General features: G+C 44.8%; 1 protein-coding gene across 3 annotated transcripts in view; it reads right to left on the reverse strand.

Moving 5' to 3' along the window:
• Fnip2 (folliculin interacting protein 2) overlaps positions 1-22,873 on the reverse strand; it is a 105,536-nt gene that overhangs the window by 15,676 nt on the left and 66,987 nt on the right. For all 3 annotated transcript variants that reach the window (XM_055596626.1, XM_055596625.1, XM_055596624.1), the window contains 7 exons: positions 22,157-22,286; positions 17,695-17,896; positions 17,202-17,290; positions 13,804-13,950; positions 13,512-13,681; positions 5,395-6,709; positions 4,313-4,469 (listed from right to left, as the gene is read on the reverse strand). In XM_055596626.1, coding sequence (XP_055452601.1) covers positions 4,313-4,469; positions 5,395-6,709; positions 13,512-13,681; positions 13,804-13,950; positions 17,202-17,290; positions 17,695-17,896; positions 22,157-22,286 — 2,210 coding nt within the window. The remainder of the gene's footprint in view (positions 1-4,312; positions 4,470-5,394; positions 6,710-13,511; positions 13,682-13,803; positions 13,951-17,201; positions 17,291-17,694; positions 17,897-22,156; positions 22,287-22,873) is intronic.

Below are 22,873 nucleotides of genomic sequence, written 5' to 3' on the forward strand. Positions count from 1 at the left end.
ATCTCATAGTAAGAAATGGGAAAATCAAAGTAGACATATGTTCCACTCTGAAACAGTGTACACAAGAAACAGAAGGTCTGAAAGTCCTTAGTCTCCTTTGAGCACAGAAAATAAATATGGGGAATTGTAGAGATGGCTCAGGTTATAAAACATTGTTCCAGAGGCTGGCTGGTCCTACAGATCCAAAGCTGCAGGATCTCCATGACACAGGGCAACAACAGGAGTCTCAGTGAGGATCCAATATTGATAGGGTAGCAGAAGCCAGAGGCCTTGAACCAAACCAATTACTCATTGCAACATATATTTCAAAGTAAACAAGTGTGGACAAAAGGGTATACTGTGAGACATACTGTGACAAGATCTTTTTTCTTCTTTTTTGTTTTTTCTTTTTGGGGGAAAGATTGCAAAGGCAGAAGGCAGGTATGAAGGGATAGAGAGATGAGTGGGATTGGGGTGCATGATGTGAAATTCACAAAGAATCAATAAAAAGTTAAAAAACAACCTAAATACTCCTCCTGTTCAATTCCCAGCACCCACATGAAGATAAATACATTTAAAAGAAAAGGAAATGAATGCAAAGAGCTGCACGTATCATGTCAAACACACCCCTCTTCCTCTTTATTGTTTTAAAGAGAGAAGAGGGCATATCCCCACCATAGTCCCAGCTTCAACAATAAACACAAAACATTCTAAACCTAGCTTCATGAAGTCACCTAAAAAGAACAAGCACTTTTTACACACCAGGCACCAGGTGACACAGGAGGAATATAAAGGAACCAAGTCTCTCGCCTACGGCAAGAACAGACACGTTTGTAGACACACGAGCATGTGTGCATACTGATGTTCATATATGTGTACATATATAGTCACACAATGCGAAGACCTCACTAAGTAATAACCTTGATTATCTGTAAGGGTTTCAGTCCTCTTTATGACTAAAAGATGGTCATCACAATTGTTATAGATCAAAACATACACTTTAAGAGTTGGAGGTAGTAGTTCAGTGAGCACATGCCTAGTATGTGGGAAGGAAGGAGAAAAAGGGATGGGCAAGTGAGATGGGCATGGTGACACATGCCTGTACTCCCAGAACGTGGGAAGCTAACAGAGGGTGCAAGTTCAAGGCCCACCTGGTACCTGGCCCAAGGCTACATGGTAAGATACTGTCTGAAGAAACAAACAACAACAAAACTCATTTCATTTAAAAGCCCTCTAAACACACCTCCCAGTCCCAGGTGGGGCTGTACGCAGAGCTGTAGCTGCAGAAGGCGGCACTGCAGGCCCCCAGTTACAAATATGTTCATCATCAACCTAGTGAATCGAACACAACTAGGGTGTTCCAAACACGAGCCTCCAAAATGGCTTCCTTCCTAACCTGTTGGTTTTAAGGCTGCCGCTGACCTGCGGCATTTAATACTATGTGCTACTTAAGTAATGATCCCTTGTCTGATGGGACAGGCTGTTCTTTTGTAGTCTGGCTGGTTGGTTGCCCACATGAATTAATCAGTATTCATGAGCGTGTGTCACACCCAGGCTTTCAGCAAAGCTTCTTATCTGTGCTACTGACTCCTCTGTGATATTTCTGGAGTTGATCTGTTGTTGCTCTTAAAAAGTGAATGGAACAGGTTGCTATACCCAACTGCTATTTATAGACTAGTCTGTAAAATGCCTGAAGCCTAGATCACTGGTTTTTTGTTTTTTTATTTTTTAAAGCTAAAATATGATGCTAATTTTGGTCCTGGTGACCTTACCTAATACAGTAAGAAATGCCAACTTGCTCCTTGTTACATGACATTGAGCAAATTTACGTTCGGGCTCAGCTCAGCCATCTCTAGCAGATGCCTTTAGCATCTAGTGCCCACAACCAAACAAGACACTTGCACATCTTTCTAAACTCTGAGAGTAATTCTGTTTTAACTAAAACAATGGTGTCTACCTGTTAATGCCTCCTCCTACTTTACCATTCACAAGGCACTCTCCCATTTCCAGTTTTCATAGTTAACAGTCTCTGGGCACTCAGTTGTATAGCAACTGTGCTAAACACTTGATGCGGATTATAGAATTTTCAGATTCAAAGGACATCAGTACAGTTATTGGATGAAAACTCCCCCCAGAGGCTACACAGACATTAGGAGCTGAGCTGTGATTCAAACCTAGGTTGCCTCTTTGGAAGCCCAACTTCTCAAATGGAGGCCGGAGGTCAAACTCGGTGTTGTTCTTTGCATGTGTGTTTAGTTTTTGAGACGTGTTCTCTCATGAGGACTTCACTAATGAGGTGGGCTTGACAGCAGGGAGGTCCAGGGATCTCCCTGCCTCTGCCTCACCAGTGCTGGGTTACAAATGCATGCCCACGCACAGCTTTTCTGCATGCGTCCTAGAGCTGAACAACACACCCATGTGCTATGTGGCAAGCCCCTTCCGACCTGGAAGCATCTCCCCAACCTGGAATCAAATTTGTAAGCACTGCATTACCCGCTCCTCGTTCTTGTGACCCAGGTTTAGTGACGCCTGGGGCTGAGTCCCGAAACATGGAAAAGCAATAAGAGGCATGATGGTGTAGACTTGGCAATTTCACATAAGAATTACAGTGCCAGATGGTCACAATGAAAATCGAATATTCAGAAATTTAAAATTGATGACCTATTAAAAATGCCAAAATTTCAAGAGTTGTATCACAGGTAAATTGGAGGTGGTCCTCAAGCAAGAGATTGTTTTTCCATGATGACCAGTAAGTGCACCCGGGCACTTTGGGAAAAAATGTGCAGCAGCTGCTAAGATCAATGCCATTGAGGATAACACTGTTAGCTCCTATAGTTTCTCCTTGAGCCTCTGTCAGAAGAGGAGCTCTGGCTTGGTGAAGAACAGGGGCAAGAGGCAAAAACCAATGTCCTTAGGAATCAAAGCAACAGCACCATAGAAAGCAAACAGTGAAGGGCTCTGCATAAACAGATTCAGGCAGGAAATGGTGACACAAAACAGGGTCCTTTCGTGCCCCAACACATAATAAACACGTAAAGTACAGGCACCGCAGGACAGCTCAGAAAGAAGACACCATGCAAGGAGGGTCCTATGTGTGTGCTGTGGGATGGATGGATGGACCAGCCTCCCACAGCACAATGATAAGAGCAAGTGTGCAGTAGCTGTGATAAGAATGAAGAGAGCTGTGAATTACTTATAGGTAGCCACAAGTCCGTAGTCTTACTCCAGGACTGCTCTGGCCAGGGCCGGTGGTGTCTGACTACAAAGTGGACGGGACGAGGCATAGTTGGGTGAGCACCTGTATGCTGGGTGGGCCAGACCAGCTCCCAGGTCCTTCCTCTCTAACTCTTCACCTATGTGGGGGTGGGATCATGATCTCTGCATCGCTTCTGAGCCCTTCTTCATACAAACATCCTTAGCCTGTTTAGCCTGTGTCTGCTGTGTGCCTGGGCAGACACTCAAGGCCAAAGATAACACACAAAGCCTTGTTTTCTACTTTGCAAAAATATCCCCCCATAAACAAAAAGCATGAAATAAGGAGATAACAAAGCTATGTTCCAGTGATCTTTAACACAGCAACAAGGGCTCTTGTGTACAAGATACCATGTTTCTAATTGCAAAACATCGCTTGCACACCTGCCCAACAACAGCTCAACCAAAAAACAGGTCCATCAGATTGACACAGTCTAAACGTTCAGCTCCTGTCACGCTGCAGATAACAGAAAAACACTGAGCAGTAGCTCCAGGCAATTTTCCAGTAATACCTGTAAATCTTTCTACAGCCATCTCTACCCAGCTATCAAAAGTGAGCTCAATGACAAATCAGTTAAAATAAATTGCTTTTAGAAACTTGCAAGCCATACACAACATCTCTTGAGTCTTCCTTCTGAAGACATGTAATTGTCACTCACTGTCCGTGTTGCTTATCTGTTTCCTAGGCCAGCCCATAGCCATTCACTCCCATGTTATTCCACCCATCCTGTTCTGGCCCCTGGGGACCTCTATGGAAAATGGGAGCTATCTTGCTTTCCGGCCTCTTGTGGAAAGAACTGTGGGATGGAGGAGAAAACTGGAAGCCGGGTGCCCCAGCTTCCTCAGTGTCTCCAGATAGGCAGGACTCTGCAGTTCTCCAATTCCCTGCTTTCCCTTTGCTGAGTCTGTACCAGGTGTGCTCACAGCATCCCTAAGCAGCGTCCCTAGATTCTTAACTACGCCTCACTGGTTGTTGTGCCACCCTATGTCCTTACAAGCAATCCTCTACAACAGGTACTTTGAGGGTAAGCTGAAGAGCCTGTTGTCGGCCATCCTGTGGCTCTACTCTGAGGTCACTTACATGCACCGTGTGGACCAGATCGGCCGCCAGGCACTGCTTCAGCCTCTCATCGCTGCTGGTTCCATGTAACACCAAGTCAGGCATATATGTGGTACAGTAACCCGCCAGAAGTGAGCGGCCAAAATTTCTAACATTTGGCTTGCTGGTGCTCTGAGACCTAAAAGAACATCGGAAATATTAAACACATAGTTTAAGAGTACACACAGTTTATATTACAATGGGAACAAAACCTCCAATGATACAAGAAAATACAGTTTTCCTGTAGTCTGTATTAGGGTTCTCTAGTAAGGAGATCATAAGTATGAAAAAAAAGAGAGGATTTGGGAGGAAAGGAAGTAATTTTTATTAAAATGGAAGCCAAGAAAGAAAAAAAGAATACTATTTCCATGGCTAGTTAAAAGCTCATTCTTAAGGCAGATATAGAGTTTAAGACCAGCCGAGGCGAAATAGTAAGAGCTTGTTTAAAGAACCAAGAAACCTATTCTCATAAATCATATTGATCATCCACCAGAGTCCATGTCAGAAGAATGAAGAAAGAAGCTTGGATCGTGGTACCAAAAACAAGACTGTATGGTTCTGACCTTTCCACAGAGGGAGGTGTCCACCAGTGAGAAAGAACAGCGGGATCTTTTAATTGCAACTTTCAGTCACCACAGATTAAAGAACCAGCCTGAAGGAATGCTAATAAAGGGGACTGAGTGGTTGGAGAAGCCTTACTGTGCATTTGCTCCAACATCTTAGAGGCAAGACACCCAAAGCCTGCCGTAAAATTACACATACATGACACAAGATGGAATTCTCTCCTCCTTGCTACCATGGCCACTGTGGCCTATCAGTTCCCCCAAATTTCTCAAGAGCTGCAAAGACAACCACCACACATCCAAGAACTCTGTCCCAAACTTAGCTGCACCAAGATGGTGAGTGTCCTTGGAGATCAGACAAGCTGGAAACCCCTGAATGTAACTGGCGATACCTCTAATATCTTAGAGAAAAACACGGAGGGCATATAATAGGGTCGTGAGTGGCTACCACCGTCCTAGCATCAGGCTAGGAACAGGCTCTGGTTCCCTGTGCAGTGTTACCTTGGCAGAGGCAGCTCCACTTCCAAGGGCTCTGGAGTCCTGTCACGACTGCGACCTAGCTCTAGCAGGGCTAAAACACATGCTTCATCATCACTGTCTCCAAGAGCACTATCCAAGCTCTCGTTCCTGGGAATGTCTCCTTCCATCCTGTGGCTGGCCTTACCACTGGCTTCCCCATAGGGGACATCTGCAGCATCCAACAGGTGGCCCTGCTGTTTACATCTGTTTGGAGCAGGCTCCGATGAAGGTCCTTTCTTGCCTTTTAATTGCAAATCTCTAGTCTGTTCCAATGGTCTCAGGCCACTGCCTGCTGCACAGCTGGAAGATGCAAGGGGATTACCCACTTGGCTAAGTTGTGCCATGATGCTGGCTTGGAGGCCTCTGTCCTCAGAGACACCTTCTGCCCCTGAAGAGTGGTCCTGAGCAAGGGTGATGCCATTTTGAAAGTCAGCTTTGAAGGAGCACCTAGAGCCCTGCTTGTCTTGGGTGAGGACACTGTCTGTGCTAGACCCGACAGAGGCACTGGCCCCACCAAATCGTCCACAGGCCTTTATCCGTTCCTCCATTTTCTTGGTGCGGCTTTCAAAGTCAGACTCTGGAGAGACAGAGCTTCCAATGTGGAAAGTGACCTTTTCAACAGGAGGCTCCTCCTGGGAATGTCTGTCAGGGCAGGGCCAGGCCACTGACCGCTCTGCTGGTTTCTTTAGCATCTCCCCATGCAGCTCCTCATGGACAGTTTGCTGGTCCACCCTTACCTTTACCCTGGGAACCTCACAGCTGGGAGGTCTTGAAGAGCCATCCTGGTCTGCCTCTTGGTCATTCTGTTTGTCCTGATAGAATATGGCTTGAGGAACCCACAATCTACCAGGTTCTGTGTCCTGGAAGCCCATGATACTGGCCTCAGAATTCTTCTCTGGCCTCGTGCATGTGTTTGTTTCAGGCCTGTGACCCAGATTATTAGTACTGATGCCCTCTGGGACCTCAGCTCCTCCCACAGGCTCAGGGCTCCTGCTCTCAGTTGGCCCTGGTGGTAGGATTGGTGGCACAAGAGCAGGCTCATTTCTCACCGTAACTACCACATACTCAGACTCTTCCACCTCTCCCTTTTCTAAGGCTGTGACAATCTTGCTCCCGTTTATAACTTGGTCATCCTCACTAGGGTCCCCACTCCAGGTCAGTTGATTCTCTTGCAGTTCAGAGCAACGGAGAAAGTAGGTCAGAACATACAGGATGCGCTGGACCAAATCCTTCTGCTTCCCAATCACCACAGTGCGAGTCAGTCTCACCGGAGAGCCTATAGCTCCGTAAAGGTCACCTACAGCAAAAGATGGACAGAAAACAAGGCCCTCTGGCGTTAGCATGTATGGCTATATATGCCCTTTACAAGAACAAAAGAGGTTACTTGATTCCCAGCTTCCAGCCACTTTCTGATGCACCACATATCGAATTTCTAGAAATGACCACAGTGTAGTTTCCCTGACATTGGAGGGCATATCTGGAAGACCTAACAGGCTGCAGCTCAGCATCCAGCTGAGCACAGCAGAGCACAGGAGCAGTGCTGCTGGACACACAAGCCCCTCATTGTGCTCAGGTGGTTGCAGCTGGCGCAAGGAAGGCTGGAGCCACTGCTCTGCATAAATGACCAGATCAAGTATGACATACTTGGGGATAACTTGTAAATTAGAAAAACTTCTTAGACTGCTCAGGGGCCTGAGTCAGGGCTGGAGAGAGGGCTCAGTGGTTAAGAGCATGTGCTGTGCCTGCTGAGGATCCAAGTTCAACTTCCAGAACCCATAACCTTGTTGGGCAAGGTTTCTCATAACTGTCTATGCTCTGGATAGGCCATCTGATCTCCTCAGATACCTGCATCCATATGCATGCACTCCCACAGACACACACACACACACAACCAAAAAGGAAAAAGAGACAGTGAGCCTTAGGGTAAAGTGCAAATTCAAGAATTTTCAAACTGATAAGAAGCAAATCAATTAAGAATACTTAATGAGGTAGTTAGTGTGTGCAGGGTTCTCCTGGTACCTTGACTGGTTTACTCTAAGTAGACTCCGGTTAATTTATAAGAACTACCTAGTCACAAATAATAAATCTGGATGTTTTCTTTATCATATGAAAACTCTATAGGACACAAAATATGTCTTCTTAGTTATATTCTGATAAGTTGGTTAGAACGAGCTGATAAGCCAGCTTTGTGTGCAATGTGAAGGGTGGAAAATGGCAGAAGTGTTTCAATAGTGCTCCCAGAACACACTGATAGAAAGGGCTAAAGAGAACAATGGAACAGGAAGGGTTAACTTGGGTGTGGCAGAACAAAGGGCAGTGTAGTGGAGGGAATATGGAGAAAGATGACTAAGGACCTTCAAAAAAGTCACATGGAAACCAAATACTGTAGCTGCTTACACACACACACACACACACACACAAACATACACACACACACACACACACACACACACACACACACACACACACAGAGAGTTAAAATGAAGTTACCTACAAGAGGGCAACAGTGTCTCCTATTAGATACTATGAGCTATCAAATAAAAATCCCAGAGCCTTGAACAGGCTACTTCTTTGGGAGTTATTGACTGATGAGATCCTGTAAACCCCCAAACATTACAGGCTGTTGCAATACTCTTGGTTACTCTACAGAATTTCGGAGTAAGATGCCTTGCTGAAGACACCACATAGAGAACTGCAGCTAGCACTTGCCTGGAAGCTACATCCCTAACTGGCTCGCTTTCATTGTTTTTGAAGGTACCATAAGTGCTATGAGGGGAAGGTTGGAGTCAATCATATATCCAGCTGTGAGCCCTGTGCGCTACAGAAATGACTGGCCTGGTAAAATATGGCCCCTGGTCCACCAATGGCACAGTTATCATTGGAGCCCTGTTCCACAAGAAAAAAAACCCATATCCAGTACAATTAAAGAGCCAAAAACCTCTGTCTGGGCAGGTCATAGGCTCTGGGGATATCTGCTGAGTCTGCTAAATGGATAGACACAGAAATTCTAACGACTTACTGTTGCGCCCACAAACCAACGCATCTTTCAAGCCTCATCTGAGAAGTGTCTATTTACAGCAGATGGTGATTAGCATAGAGACCCGCAAGTAGCCAAGGAATGCTCAGCCCTAAACAGAACACATCTACTGTACCCCCTCTTCTCAAGGATCATGACAGAAGAGAAAACAGAAAGAATATAAGAGCCAGAGTAGCTGCAGATGAACTCATGGCAGTCTTGACAACATGCACAGAACTTGTGCAAACCTAGGACAGACCAAATGCCTGCATGGAGATGAAGTTGGGCATAAAATCCCACCCCCAGCTATGGAGCTTTGGGCAACTGTTGGGTTCTGGGAAAAGAGAGAGAGTTTTCTCTGAGGACTGCCCCTGATGAGTCGACCATACTCCTGAGCAAAAGCATCAACACAAAGTGATCTGGATGGTCTTTAAAAATAAAATTAAATGAAATTAAAAAGGACACAAGGTTAGGTGGGTAGGGGTGGATCTGGAAGAGCTGGCAAAGGGAAGGCAAATATGATCAAACATGAAAAACTCTCAAAGAACACATTTTTAAAAAGTACTCATTACCTAACTACTAAGCCATGAAGCTTGACCATCTGATTATATTTGCAATACGACAGTCAACCAGCATTTTTTTAACTGGGTAGCTCACTTAGGGAAAGTAAGAGCTGAAACATTATATCCTTATACAACCAAACCAGAGTCAGAAACTACTGAGAGCCACCAACATTGGAAGGAGTGACAAAAATGAGAGGCGGTACTCAGTGACAGTTACAAAGAAGAATGTGGGAATTTAGGACTCAGCTGAGGAATGCATCCGCAGAGGCAGGAAGCCACAGGTTACAGAAAACTAAAATTAGCAAAGTGAGGCCAAGAGAAACGTTGTGAGAACGGGCAGGAAGTTTTCTCTCTAGGGAACCATAAGGAAGTTTGTCCCTTCGCTGAGTTTTCCCCAGTGCATAGCTTTCAAGAACATTTAGAGAGTAAGACAGAAATAATGATAAACAACCTTCTGTACAAAAAGACAAGATTGAGGATATGGAGCTTTAGCATCTAAGAAGTCATCTTAGACTTCAAAGTGAGAGCTTAGAAGTGTGGTGACATGCCATGGTTTGGTCTCAGAAATCAGCCCTGACCACATGCTCATGCTATGCCTTCTGTCTCATCCCAGCTCTTCAGGGCACCACAGTCACTTCAGGGTTCATGACTGTTTCGGTGACTACTACATACAAGCCGGTCCTGGTGGTGTGGGCCTGTGACCCCAGTTACTGGGGAAGCTGAGGCAAGACGATCATGAGTCAAGACCAGCACAGGCTATACACAGAGTTGCAGGCTAGCCTGGGCTACATACAGTGCTTCTGTGTCAAGTATGAAACAAACAAGCAATGCCTCTCCCCCAAGAAAACACACAGATCTAAAAATTTTACCAGATGGCTCAAACCTTATATATTTTTAAAATTAATTTTCTAAGTGTTGGAGCAGCATGGTATATGACTTTTCTTGTCAACAGAGTACAGCAAAAGGGCTTCCCAGGTCATAAAGAAGGGTTACTACTGTAGCCAGTGCACAGCAGCAAAACTAGAAAAAGAAGCATGAAGCTCCTCACTCAGAAAGGGTTTAAATATTCCATAAAAAAAATGAAAAACTGGGGAGTCTTCTGAAAAAGAAGAGATTGCATTTGTAAGTGAACTGGATGAGAAGGGAAGGTGTTGCTGAGAAGGGAAATGACTCGGCAAGAGTGCCTATAAGCCAGAGGACCTAGGCTCAGGTCCCAGGGCCCACATAAGAAGCCAGGTAGCCACATGTGCCTGTACCCTGGGGACAGAGGGCTCCAGGTTCAGGGAGGAGTCCTTCTCAGGGGAACGGGGCAGAGAGAGACAGAGGAGGATGGCTGGCATGGGCACATGCACCTGCACAGGTCTGTTTGTTCACGTCCTTGCACACTGCTGAATGAAAAGCCATGGTAAAGGTCAAGGTGTAACCAGAAAATGACAAACTCAAAGTGGGCAACATTTTCCAGGGGGTGGGGAAACGTGTACTTTCTTACTGTTGGGTTAGATTTACAAGTACTTAGTACTTTTTGTTGTTGTTGCAAATGAAGGATAATGCTCTGAAACACACACACGTAAGTTTCACTCTAACCCTCCTCAAGAGTCAGTTTCCTTGTCTATACAATGGAAACCTCACAAGTGTCTTGAATACAAAGAGACATATTTGTGATGAATGTTCACTTAATCCTTAGACTCCAACGAGGAGCACATCTCATCAGGGTGAAGGAAAAGAGAAGGCATGGTTGAAAACAGGCCAAGTAGGATTAGGTGTTCGAAGAGGAGAAAGAAGAAAAATGAAGAATAATGCACACAGCCCTGATGGCTGTGAGTCCCATCAAGCACGGTAATATGCACACAGTGGGGATTCCAGGAAGAGGAGGAAGACAGACTGGAGTAGAAATAGATCTTAAAACAAGGCCCGCCCAACATCTAAACTTCATGAGAGACGTAGAGCTGTCCATGAGGTCAACGAACTCCAAGCAGGGAAACCAACATAAGAGTAAAAACAAACATGCCGTAACTAAACTGTCAAAAGCCAAATGCAAAAGGGCACTTTGAAGGCAGCAGGAGAGAACCCGACACTGAGAGCACAGGTTTCTCACCTGCAGCAAATACATGCTGAGGCGCCGCATCCTAAAACTCACATTTCACACAGTGCCTGTGGGTCATTCTTCTACTCTACCGTCCTGTTTAAATGCCCCTCCAACACACTAACAGCTTGCACTGGCCACTGGTGCGTGGTGCCCTTCATGTGGAAATCCATGTGCATGGCGTCTCGGAGCAGAGGCACGGGATCACGACACTCCAAGGAGCAAGCCCTTGACTGTGCAGAGAGACTGCGGCTAAGCTTCCCTGCTCAGGGCGCTGAGACACCACACAGGTAAGAACACAAGTGTAGACTGTCCCGAGGAGCTCTCAGCACACACTGAAATCAGATGAAAGTCACACCTGCTGGTTAGTCCCCAGAGCTAACCTGACACACAGAAAACAACTGTGTTTTAGGTACCTCCTCGGACTGCTCATGGAAACATGTTCATCACTTGTGATAATGGAGCTTCGATGGCTCACATGAGACTTCATTCCCTCCTCAAACTACTCTGGTCACACCCAGTCCCCAGATGGGACTCTTCTCAGGAAGATGGCACTGAAGACCTTCTGTGGCTTATGATTTCCAATGAAAAGCAACCATCAAACCCCCATGAAGGGATCTTTGCCTTATTGTGCTGCACACAAGGAGTCAGTGGTTCCCAGTGAGCTCAGTCCCCTGGGAGAAGCATCCCTAAGTTTAAATGCATTCATCTAATTAAATGCATGCTGCTTAATTACAACTGCTTGAAAATGGACTCTGCAGCAGGAAACACTCTATTTCCCTAAGGACCAGCCTGTTCCCCTCCAGCAGTGAATACTACACTTTGAAAAAATATTTTTCCCCAAATGAGAACAACCGCAGGTGTGTTCTTAGGGCTACTCAATCCTGAGTGAGGCGGCAAGTTCTGAACTGTCTACAACTCTTAATCCCCCTGCCTCAGCCTCCCAAGTCCTGGGATTACAGTCATGTGCTGTCACTCCCAGTCTAACATGGTTTTACTCTGCACAAATTACTTAGTTAATTCATTTAAGACACACCCATTACTGACCCTGAGATTTGCGTCTTCTTTTTCGTCTCAGGGCACAAGGCCAGGAAAGTATTTTTACTGCTATACGTAAGGATGACTGTAGCAGGTTGGAGTTGAGGATCTCACCGGTTGGTGCGTGTATAAGGCACTAACAACACTACTTGTGTCATGGTGTCAGCTTCTGTTGCAGTTACTGAAACATTTTTCTAGGACCAGAGTGTTCTCCCCAGCCCACTGCTTTTCCTAGCAATTACCTTTTGGAGATTCCCTCAAGTAAGCCCTCTTTGAAACATCATCCATCCTCTTTCTCTCTATATAAATGCCCCATAACGTATCTTCCGTAACAGCATCCAGAGCAATGGTGCTTGGGACAAATGATTGTGTGTCGCAGCAAACACAAGTCCTGACTCCATCACATCTAACATGTGCAGTGTTTGCTTGGCCACATACAAGGTCCTACCGTTAACAAACAGAAAGAAGAGCCACGAGAGAGTTAAGTGGCTTTGGAACAGAGCAATTGGCCTCCAGCACCCATATTCTTCCCCCCTGACACCTTCACTTCCACATCCCTTGCCCCCTCTTATCTAAGCACTGGGCTGTCCTCAATGGCCTGATCAAGGTCGGCCTCGGCCACCAAGCACTGACACTGAGGCCTGCGCAGCTGTGACTCAACTCTGAGCTCCAGCACATGAGTGCCGCAGAAGAAGGTCATGTAACCATATCTCATCACTTGGATGTTTGCTGAGAATGAGGCCACATAACCCAGATGGGCAACCCCAGCCTCACCCATGTGGTGTTAGATTCCTATGCCATGCCCAGATATGGGTTGAGGTAATGCTACGCCCAACCTCAAGGACCAAGCAACAGACATCATGCTTATGGCGCAGTCAGAAAGGCACTAAGATTACAGCGTGCAGCTTTCCCCTTGTCTTCTCTCTCCCCAGCCACTCCATCCTACAGATGTCACTCTTGCCAGGGAAGTCTGGCAGCATTTAGAGACATTTTGATGGTTACACCCTGGGGCAGAGAGCGGCTGTACTAGAATGGAGGTCAGGGGTAGAGCTGAACGACCTAAAAGGCAGCCAGCCGTCCCCTGCCCTGTCACACTCCTACACAAAAGTTATCTGGCCTAAACAGTCAGTAGTTAAGGAAACTGTGCTAGGGTAAACACCCTCTGTGAAGTGGAGAACTCAGTTTACCTACACTGTCTCAGAAGAGCAGAGCAAAGCTAGCAGCAAGGGAAAGGGATGAGGATTGTAGACTGACAATTTGAATCTGTGGGCCAACCTTATTCCTGCAAGAGACAATCCATGAATGAGTGGGTTGGAAAGCCAATACGAGCTACAATTCCCAGAGTTTGTTTTCCTATTTCATCAGACACATTCTCTGAGCAGTCAAATCAGGTACTAACCCAGCTGTGCCCACAGAGGATTATATGGATGTGTTTTGGCCAGCGTGTTCACTGACTGAGAGGTGCGCTTCTCTGACAAAGCTTTAATGGGAGGGTGGTCAACAGGCATGACAGTCGGTACCCAGGCCAGGTGGTAGGTCAACACCGCAGTCAGTAAGGCAGCAAAAAACCTTGGAAAAATGGACAGAAGCAAACCCAGATTAGTCAAATACAGTCAAAGGCAAAGGCTTGTCTCGCACAGAACACACCTTGACTCGGGATTGGCCCACAGCCTCAGGAGGGCTACGCTTACTGGTTTTTGTTGACTTGTTCAATCAGAAGTATAAACTCCTTGAGAAAGCGCTGGCAGAGATGGTTTTTTTCCAAGGTGTTGGACATCATGGTAAGCCAGACTGGTTCGGCTATCCTTGGAACAGAATATAAGTTCCAGATAGTCCCTCTACAGGAGAGAGAGGAGGCAAGCAGTCATAAATAGTTATTCTGGGTATCTTAGTATATCAAAGAACAAAGCTGAACACTGTCATTTGGATCTATGTACTCCTTAAGGAATCCAAAAACATATTAACACAGGTTGGCCAACTATGACTCACACAAATATTATTGCTATCATTTTTATAAAGTCTCATTAGGACACAGTCATGCTCATTTATTTATATAAGATCTGTGATTGCTTCTGCTGGACAACAGTAAAGTCATGTGGCAGTTCAGAAACCCTTAAGAGAAAAAGCATACCCTCCCTAACATAACACCATTCATTCAGAAACAATTTATGGGGTGTAGCTCAGTGACACAATGCTTGCCTACTATGTACATGGCTCTGGGCTTGCTCCAAACACCATACAAAAAAAGAATACAAAGAGGTTTACAAGTTCATATAATGTCCTTTTTCAGAATTCATAATCATTTTTAAAACTTATTTTTAAATCTATATATTAAAATTTGAGAACTGTACAAATTCGTAGGGCATCATACAGTCATTTTTATATGCTAGTTATTTTGCTTTTGTGGTAATGAGAATCAAATCCTGTTTTTTTTTTTTTTTGTTTTGTTTTGTTTTGTATACTGGACAAGCACTCTATCACTGGGTGACATTCCCAGCTCCACAGTATTGTTATGATAAAGAAATACAGATCAAGAACTGACCAGCACTTAAGAGACAGAGGCAGGAGAACTATGCGTGTGAGGCAGCCACAGCTGCATAGCTGTATCTAGAATAAGGTGGGGCAGGGATGGGGTCACAAAAAGATATGCAGGACAGAGAAAGCACATGCTGTGTTGAAAACGAGATTGCTCGGCAACTCAGCTCTGCTGGTTTCTAGTTCATGTGCTGCCTCTCTAAATCCAACACCAATTTGTTTTAGATGAGGAACCACACAATGGGTCTTCCAATGTGCCAGTTTCTGATGCAGAGGCTTAGAGGCTTGGGAAATGTGCAAAAGATATGGACATACTTAACAGCAAGCTGAGGACGGGGACTCAGGCATGGCATGCTCTGTTTTAAGCTCTATGGAACACATGTGTTTTTCCAGGATGTAAAAACTTACTCAGGCCCTCCACTGAGTAAAAAGGAAATTTAGCCCTGAATGAATAACACAGATCTGTCTCTCCAAATCAAGACTGAGCAGGGCAGACACACTCACACTAGACTATGTAGCTGTATGCCTAAAGGAATCAAGACAGAACACAAATCTGCCTTAGCAAAAGCAAAAAACTAAAAACCTTCAGATTTCAAAAAAATAGCATCTGCTGAGTTAAGAAGCTGTGACGCCACGACTGGACTGGATGCAGTGATCAACAGACGTTGGGTGCCAGCCCCAGTGGATACACGCACGTCACAGCTCTCCGTGAGCGTCATGGAAGAAGGGGTGGAAAGAGTGCAAGAGCGTGAATACCATATGGCCTGCAGTAAAATAGTCTATTCCAGAAATGGCTGCATAAACAACATCACTATAGAACAATGGCACTATACATGGACATAGTAACGATGAAGAGAAAAATTTTCAGGGTCCCACCTCTAAACTTAAGAACTACAGGCAACTAATGACCACTGGGAGAAGGAGAATTAGCCTCTTATTGTCCAGCGCAGAGCAGACATCCATGAAAGTGTTGCACAAAAACAAACACCAATAAGCTCTATTTACACATTTGTGCATATACCTACAATACATATACGTATGTAACAATAGCCTAAAAACTTAACAGTGCAGGGGTGAGGAAAAGGCAAAACAGATCTTAAAAAGAATAGTGGCAGTGTAGATGATTATAGTAGCATAATCTCAACTTTACCTACAAAATTCATGTCTCAGCTGGGCATGGTGGCACGCATCTTTAATCCTAGCATTTGAGAGGCAGAGGCAGGTGGATCTCTCTGAGTTCAAGGCCAGCCTGGTCGACAGTGAGTTCCAGGACAGCCAGAGGTATATTTGGAGAATGTGTCTCAAACACAAACACAAACACACACACATACAAACAAGGCAAAAGAACCCAAAACTCATGTCTCGAGTATTAGTACATTACTTTATCTGTTTCTGGAAGGAATCACTGTCAAAATAAGTGTGAAACTCTTCTACGTACACAATCTGTTTTTGTTTTTTTTTTCTTCAGGTTTTCACCCCTGAAAGATTAGTATTTTGATTAGAGTAGCATCAGATTAGCACCAGACTCTCAAGCACAAGCCAGCTTTGAGTGTGACCTCAGCACAACTACATTCAAATCCAGCTGCCCTCAGAGGAGACAGCATCGCCTTCACAGCATTTCTCCAATGAAACAGTTAGACAGTTCTTTATCTATAGCCAGAGTTCAGAAATGTGATGATTTTGTTTCAAGTAGCATTGAGTGCTAACATTCTAGGAACTGCATTTTTTTTTAAAACTCCCAGCTATTTGGCTCATTTACTCATGACTGCTCTGCAGTGAGAGTCCATTCTCTGTTAAGAGACACTCAGATGAGCACAGTGAGGAAAAAATCTCATCCGCTACCTGGAGCGAATCACCCTGCTCCCCCAACACTGTAGCAAGGAGCAGGAGATCATTAAGAAACAGCACCCAACAACCAGAGATCAGTGAGACACTGCACACAGTGTCAGAGAAGGAGGATCTGACAATTCACAGGTACCGTGGGCAGTATACGTGCACCAGACATGCTCTGGCAAATGAGAGCTAGGCCTTCGTGACATCACACATTTTCTCCATTCGCTCTAGGGTACAAACAGCACCCTCGCACCCAAGCTTTGCCTTCGGAGTTGTGGGAAGACAGACACAGGATCATAGCAAGAATTATAAGACATCTTTAAAATTAGTCTTCAGTTCATTCTGATGAAAACAATCCCATTAAGATGGATGGGGTAATGCACACCTTCGCCCCAGCACTCAGGAAGCAGAGGCAGGTGAATGTCTATGAGTTTGAGGACAGCTACGTCTAATAGGCAGTTCCAGGCCAGCCAGTCCTACATCTCAAAATAAACACAAAACAAAACACTCCCGCACCCACAGCACAACAAGCAAAAGACCTAACCCCATTAAAAGGGGCAGGCACAGTGAGCGTTACCCAAACGTTTGGCTTGTTCTCATGGGTAGGGACTCTAAGATAACTAAACATTGCCAGTCCTAATTCTTCTAAGAGACAGCCTCATGGCAGCTAGTCATATTACTGCTCATAATTCCTATTGGGTTTTCCAACCTTTAACTTTACCTGAATTCTCCCAGTGCCTCCATCAGACGGCTCACATAAAACTGGACTCGGAGACTTGATTCTGCAATCTTCCTACAGGAGATCATGGCCTTCATGGAAGAGAGTGAGCCAAATTACTCTCTAAGAAGAAATTCCTTTATAGCTGATATACTGGGGTTCACTAATGAACAATGGTGTTATAATACACTTCAAATGCTGAAAGTAATGACGCTTTCCCTCATCAAAAAACACTAACTTCCTTCCCTACAGCAACCAGTGTCTGGTCTGTAGCCTTAAAAATCCTAGGGATCATCTCCAGGGCACATTTTGACTTCCTTATGCAGGCCATCTGACACAAAGACATGGGATGTTTTTGGCTGCAAATCTCTCCCCTATTTTCCATTAGGTTGCAATTCTATCACCTTTCATTTTCCTATTTAGGTGTTTGCTTGGGATGGATCCCAGGGCCTTGTACCTGCCGTGTAAATACTCTGCCACTCTCCCCATCCCTTACCTTTTCAATTGCACTCTTCAGCCTGTTCATGTGAGACTCAAACAAGGGGAAATGGGAGAAGAAGAAGTCCTGGAAATCCTGCTGAGCTGCCTCTCTCTCACACAAGGAAAAGATGATGCTGATAGCAATTTTCTTCCTTCTGACTATGGCTGGATTAGAGCTACAGGTTTCTTCAGCCAAGCTAAATGTCTCATCAGTTGACCTGGAGGAAAAGGAAGTTTGAAAAGTAGCCGTGCATAAGTGATAAGTGAGTCACTGAAGGTAAGCTGTCTTGCCACGAGATGACACCCAGGAAGCTAGTGCAGAATATCGAGAAGCTCACTGGTCCTTTGTCCACCTCAAACTCACTCTCTTCTCAGTCCTTTATCATGAAAACTGAGAGAAAATCCACTTACCCATATATTATCATCTTACCATAAAGGAAGCTCAAATGAAAGACAAAATTAGTTCAAATGTTTGACTCTCATCCTTTTGATTGTATTTAGGAGTGTGAGACACCAGTTCAATCAAACCACAGGTTCTAGCTAGAGATGCTCAGAAGGTAAAAGCCCTGGCTATGCAAGCCTGGCCACCTGAGTTCCACCCCTGACACTCAGAGGAGAGGCTGGATGTGTCAGCACACACCTGCCACCCCAGCATTCCCACTGTGAGATGAGAGGCAGGGACAGAGGAATTGGTGCTGGGACACTCACAGGCCTGCTAGCCCAGAGTACAACCTACACGAGAAACAAGGGAAACCCCGCCTCAACAGGGATGAAGGCGAGACCTGACTCCTAAGAGTTGCCCTCTGATGTCCACAAGTGCTCTCTGGCACATGTGAGGCCTAGAATGTAAAACAAACAAATGAAACATAGGCCCTTGTTGTTTGACCAGAGATAAGAATAGATGGGAGGCTGAGAAGACAGGGCCTGTGGAGCACTCTGTTTACACAGACATCTTGCTTCAACGCTCCCTGGCACCTTCCCCAAGGCTATTAGAACCAGCAGATGAAGTTACTCCACTAAATGCTTGCATGAAGCCAGCGATCAACTGAGCACTCTGGAAAATCCGCTAGGTAGAAAGGCTCAACTCTCTTCTGCTATAGTCAAATTCTCAAAGAACTGATGATCCTTTTGAGGGGCTCTGCTTCTGTAATAAAAGAACCACAGCGCCAATAAATTCTTACTATAGATCCAATTTGTCTTAGGGATGATACAATTATGGTTTAACCGTGACCCTCATTTAAATTTTGTGGGGCGGCCACGGAGCTACCACATAGTTACTAACAGCAAGAGTTGGGGGCAGGTGAAAAAGAAAAAGAATTTGTTTTGTTGTACACCAAAGGCCAGAGTATACTACAAATGAGTGTAACGAGCCTGCCACACAGCTCTTATGATGCAGCACTTATTCTCTTTGTCACCAGCTACACCATTTCTAGGGCTCTACTCACAGTCTATTAAACCCTGTAAGTTTTAAACAGTATCTGGATTTTACTGACATACATGCATCTGAAGCTGCATGGTTAGGAAAACTATGTTTAAAAGAAAGGAGATGAGCACTTTGCTCTAGGCTCTGGGGCATGTTTCTGCTTTCTTTAACATCCCTCAAGATCTGGGAAGAGGCTATGAGTGACAAGGCAGCTCCTGATCTGCAGTTGCCACGTAAATGCACCACGTATCCTTAAAACCCACCAACTTTTGTCTCTGAGAAACCTCCAGCTCCCAATGATGAGGAAAGGCTTTGAGAATCACGCGGACTGTCACAAATGTTCGCACAGGAAGTGACCTGATATTTAAAAAAGGCTCCTGTGTTAAAAGTCCCTGTTTCTGTGTACTAGTTTATTTCTGTTCTGCCTATAAAACGTCCAGCCAGGTGTGGTGGTGTACATCTGTATTCCACCACTCAAGAGGCTGAGGTAGTCAGACTGATAAGGTAGGTTTGAACTTAAGTTCAAGGATAGGTTAGGATAGTGAGATCTTGTTTCAAAAAGGAAAAAAAAATAATAACAAGAAAATATTCTGAGGTATAGTAGGAAAGTTGCCTCTTTGCTGGACATTCTATTTCTATTCTTTCTCAAAAGTAAACCACCTGTATCATTCCATTCCTCCCAGCCAAGGTGGCCTTTTACGCTTAAACTATGCCCAAATTAGGTCTATTGTATTCATCTATACCTCTACCCTCTAAACAATAGTCAATTCCGCTATCAGTTTTAGCATAGTAGAGAGTGCCACCTGCTGAATCGCTGTAAAACTTTCCTCACTGAACAGAGACTAGATCTTGCTAGCTTTACTACACATCTCTCCTAACCCCTAAAGCTGCTGCTCTTCATTCCGAAGTCCTGGATCAACTATCCACACTTAAACAAATCAGGCCAGAGTATCCTAATTATCTTTTAAGTATAATTCCACAAAGAGAATCCTTGAGAATGTTTCAAATTATATAGCCAGATACTTTTCCACACTATCCATGTCTGCAGGTGAGCTGCACAGCTGTTGTGAGGACAGAAACTGAGGCAGTGCTTGCCTGAGGAACAGAAAGCTCCCTGGGAACGCTGCTGCAGTTATAACCCAGGATGCGCCTTTGCCGATCCAGGCTCTTGGATGTCAGAGTGGACAGATGCTCCCCCTGCCTGAGCCACCAGCTCAAGCTCGTGCTGTTAGAGGCTCTGTGACACATGCAGTGCCACAGGGAAGACTTGGAAGCACTCAGATCAGCCAATGGGTTTCAAGCTACACACACACCAAACAAACAACAAACAACAAAACAAAAACACAAAACCATGGCTGCACACTTAGATCTTTTCCATATAGAGACATAAAAAAAAAAAAAAAAAGAGGTATGTTGGTCCATACTATTAAGCCTAGCACCTGGGAGAGAGGCAGGAGGACCATGAGTTCAAGGCTATTGTGGGCTACAGAGTTAGAACTTATCTCAAAAACCAAACATCCCAAATTATGTTTTGTTATACTTAAGAATGTATTAATATATGTAAGTACCTCAAAGTGATAATCATTTAAAGTAAAAACTATCATCATTTTAGTACATATGGATAAACTATAATTGATGTCAGGGCTGCTTAGCACAATTATTGTTGAGGTCAGATTTGAACTTACTCTGAACCTATGGGGATCAAACTCTGGTCATCGAGCTTGGCAGCAGGTGCCTTTAGCCACAGAGCCATCTTGAGAGCCCAAGTTTTGCTTTTGTGAGACAGGATCTGGCTGTGTGTAGCCCAGGTTGGCCTAAGTCAATTTCCCATGGGTTAGTATTATATATAGACACTAACAATGTTTTATTTGCCATATACTAAACCCCATCAGACCACTTGACTTGCTTATCTAATTTTACCCTCCTGATAACAGCAAAGCTGGACCTGTCACTCTGCTAAGGCACATGAGAAGAAGCCTGTGGAACCTGGGATATGCTGTAGCACATGCCTGGTGAGGGCAGAGCTGGGACCTGTCCTCCTCTCATCTCTCATCTTGAGGTCCCTCACCAAAGAACAGCAGCTTGGTGAAGGATCCGCTGTAACCTTTCATTGCTTAGCTCATCTTTCTGTGCAGCTCCTCATCAGACCCCTGTGCTTCACCCTCCTCCGTCACGGCATCTATCATGACTGATCTTTCCTCAATCTGTTTGCTGTCATCTTCGCTACAGGTCATAAACTATTTCAGCACAAGCATATGGCTGAGCCATCTTCACAGTCTCAATTAGTACATTAAATTGGTACAGTGATTACTAGGCAATTTATAAACTCAAATGACACAAATATTTTAGTGATATATGAAAACTCCCTTTAAATTTTTTGAGCTATAAAAAAAGGGGGGGCCTAGAAATAGCATCAAATGTATACTTTTGGACACAACTGAATAAACTTCAGATTAAAAAACAAAGCGAAATGAAGGTAGAAAATAACTTTGAGGCTATCTCTATGTATACCAATATTCATGCCTGCTTAGTTTAAGAATTAAAGTGCCACAAACGAACTATGCCTCAAGTATCATACTGGAATCACTGTAACCAGGGAATAGATTTATCCCAACCTTTCTTACTTACAGAGCCACATCTGGAAGGAACCAGGCTTGAGGAGAGAGCATATTTACCTCGAGTTACCACCTGATCTAGCACATACAATGCCCTGCTATCCAGCCATTTCCAGTATTGTCTAACTAAGAATATGGGGTTTCAGCTGGGCACAGTGTCAACGTGTTCACGATCCTATCACTTAAGAAGCAGAAGCAAAGGATGATGAGCAAGTCTTGTCTGGGCTACCTGTTGTATCCCAGGCCAGCCTGCCTAGTTTTAATTTACTATCTCAATAATTCAACTTGCAAGTTTACAATAATGTAAACTTGCAGGCTAAGCTGGAGCTAATCACAGGTTTCAGGTCTTCTGCCCCTGACAACAGGCAAGGATAACCCTGCCAGGTTCCGTAAGCTGTTTACACTAGCATTTCCTTAGCCAGAGGAAACATGTAACTCACCTCCGTGGAAAGATGCCATTTTCCAAGCTCGTTGTCTGGCTTCGAAGCCAGCGGCGCTGGTAACTGCTGGAAGAGGACGTCGAGGAGCTGGGAGACGGGAAGGGCGTGATCAGAAGGCTGCTCAGTGAAGCTGCAAGGAAGCACATTTCAAATGTCAGAGTCTAGCTTGAGTCCTCACAATGCACACACTGTAATGCACGAACAAATGTGCTCACTGCCACGGAGCTGTACATTTACGATGGATTCCACAGAGCCTGGGGGCTGCCCAGGATCCACAGAAAAACCTAGGCTGGCTAGTGTCCACTTGTGATTCTGGCAATGGGGAGGAAGAGACAGGAGAACCCTTGGAGTTCACTGGCCAGCCATTCTAGCAAAATCAGAAAAGTCCACCTCCTAGGAAGAGACCTTACCTCAGAAAGAAAACAGAACCCAAGGTGTCAAACTCACACAAACTCATGTAGAACATGCTTCTACATCTGCACACACGTGTTCCTTCGCCCCCCCCCCCCCACATACCCCAACAAGTGAAGAGATAGATTTAGACAGACAGACAGATAGATTATATACCAGGCAAGATGATAAAATACTAAAGGTTCAGAGGCAGGAGGATCTTGAGTTCTAGGCCAGCTAAGCTATGTAATTTCAAGTCCCAGGGCTAGCCTGAGCTACATAATCTCTCTAAAGTCAACCACCAGAAAGTAAAATTGGGAAATTTTA

This window comes from Psammomys obesus, unplaced genomic scaffold (assembly GCF_907164565.1).
Source record: "Psammomys obesus unplaced genomic scaffold, mPsaObe1.curated_primary_1811, whole genome shotgun sequence".
Taxonomy (NCBI): domain Eukaryota; kingdom Metazoa; phylum Chordata; class Mammalia; order Rodentia; family Muridae; genus Psammomys; species Psammomys obesus.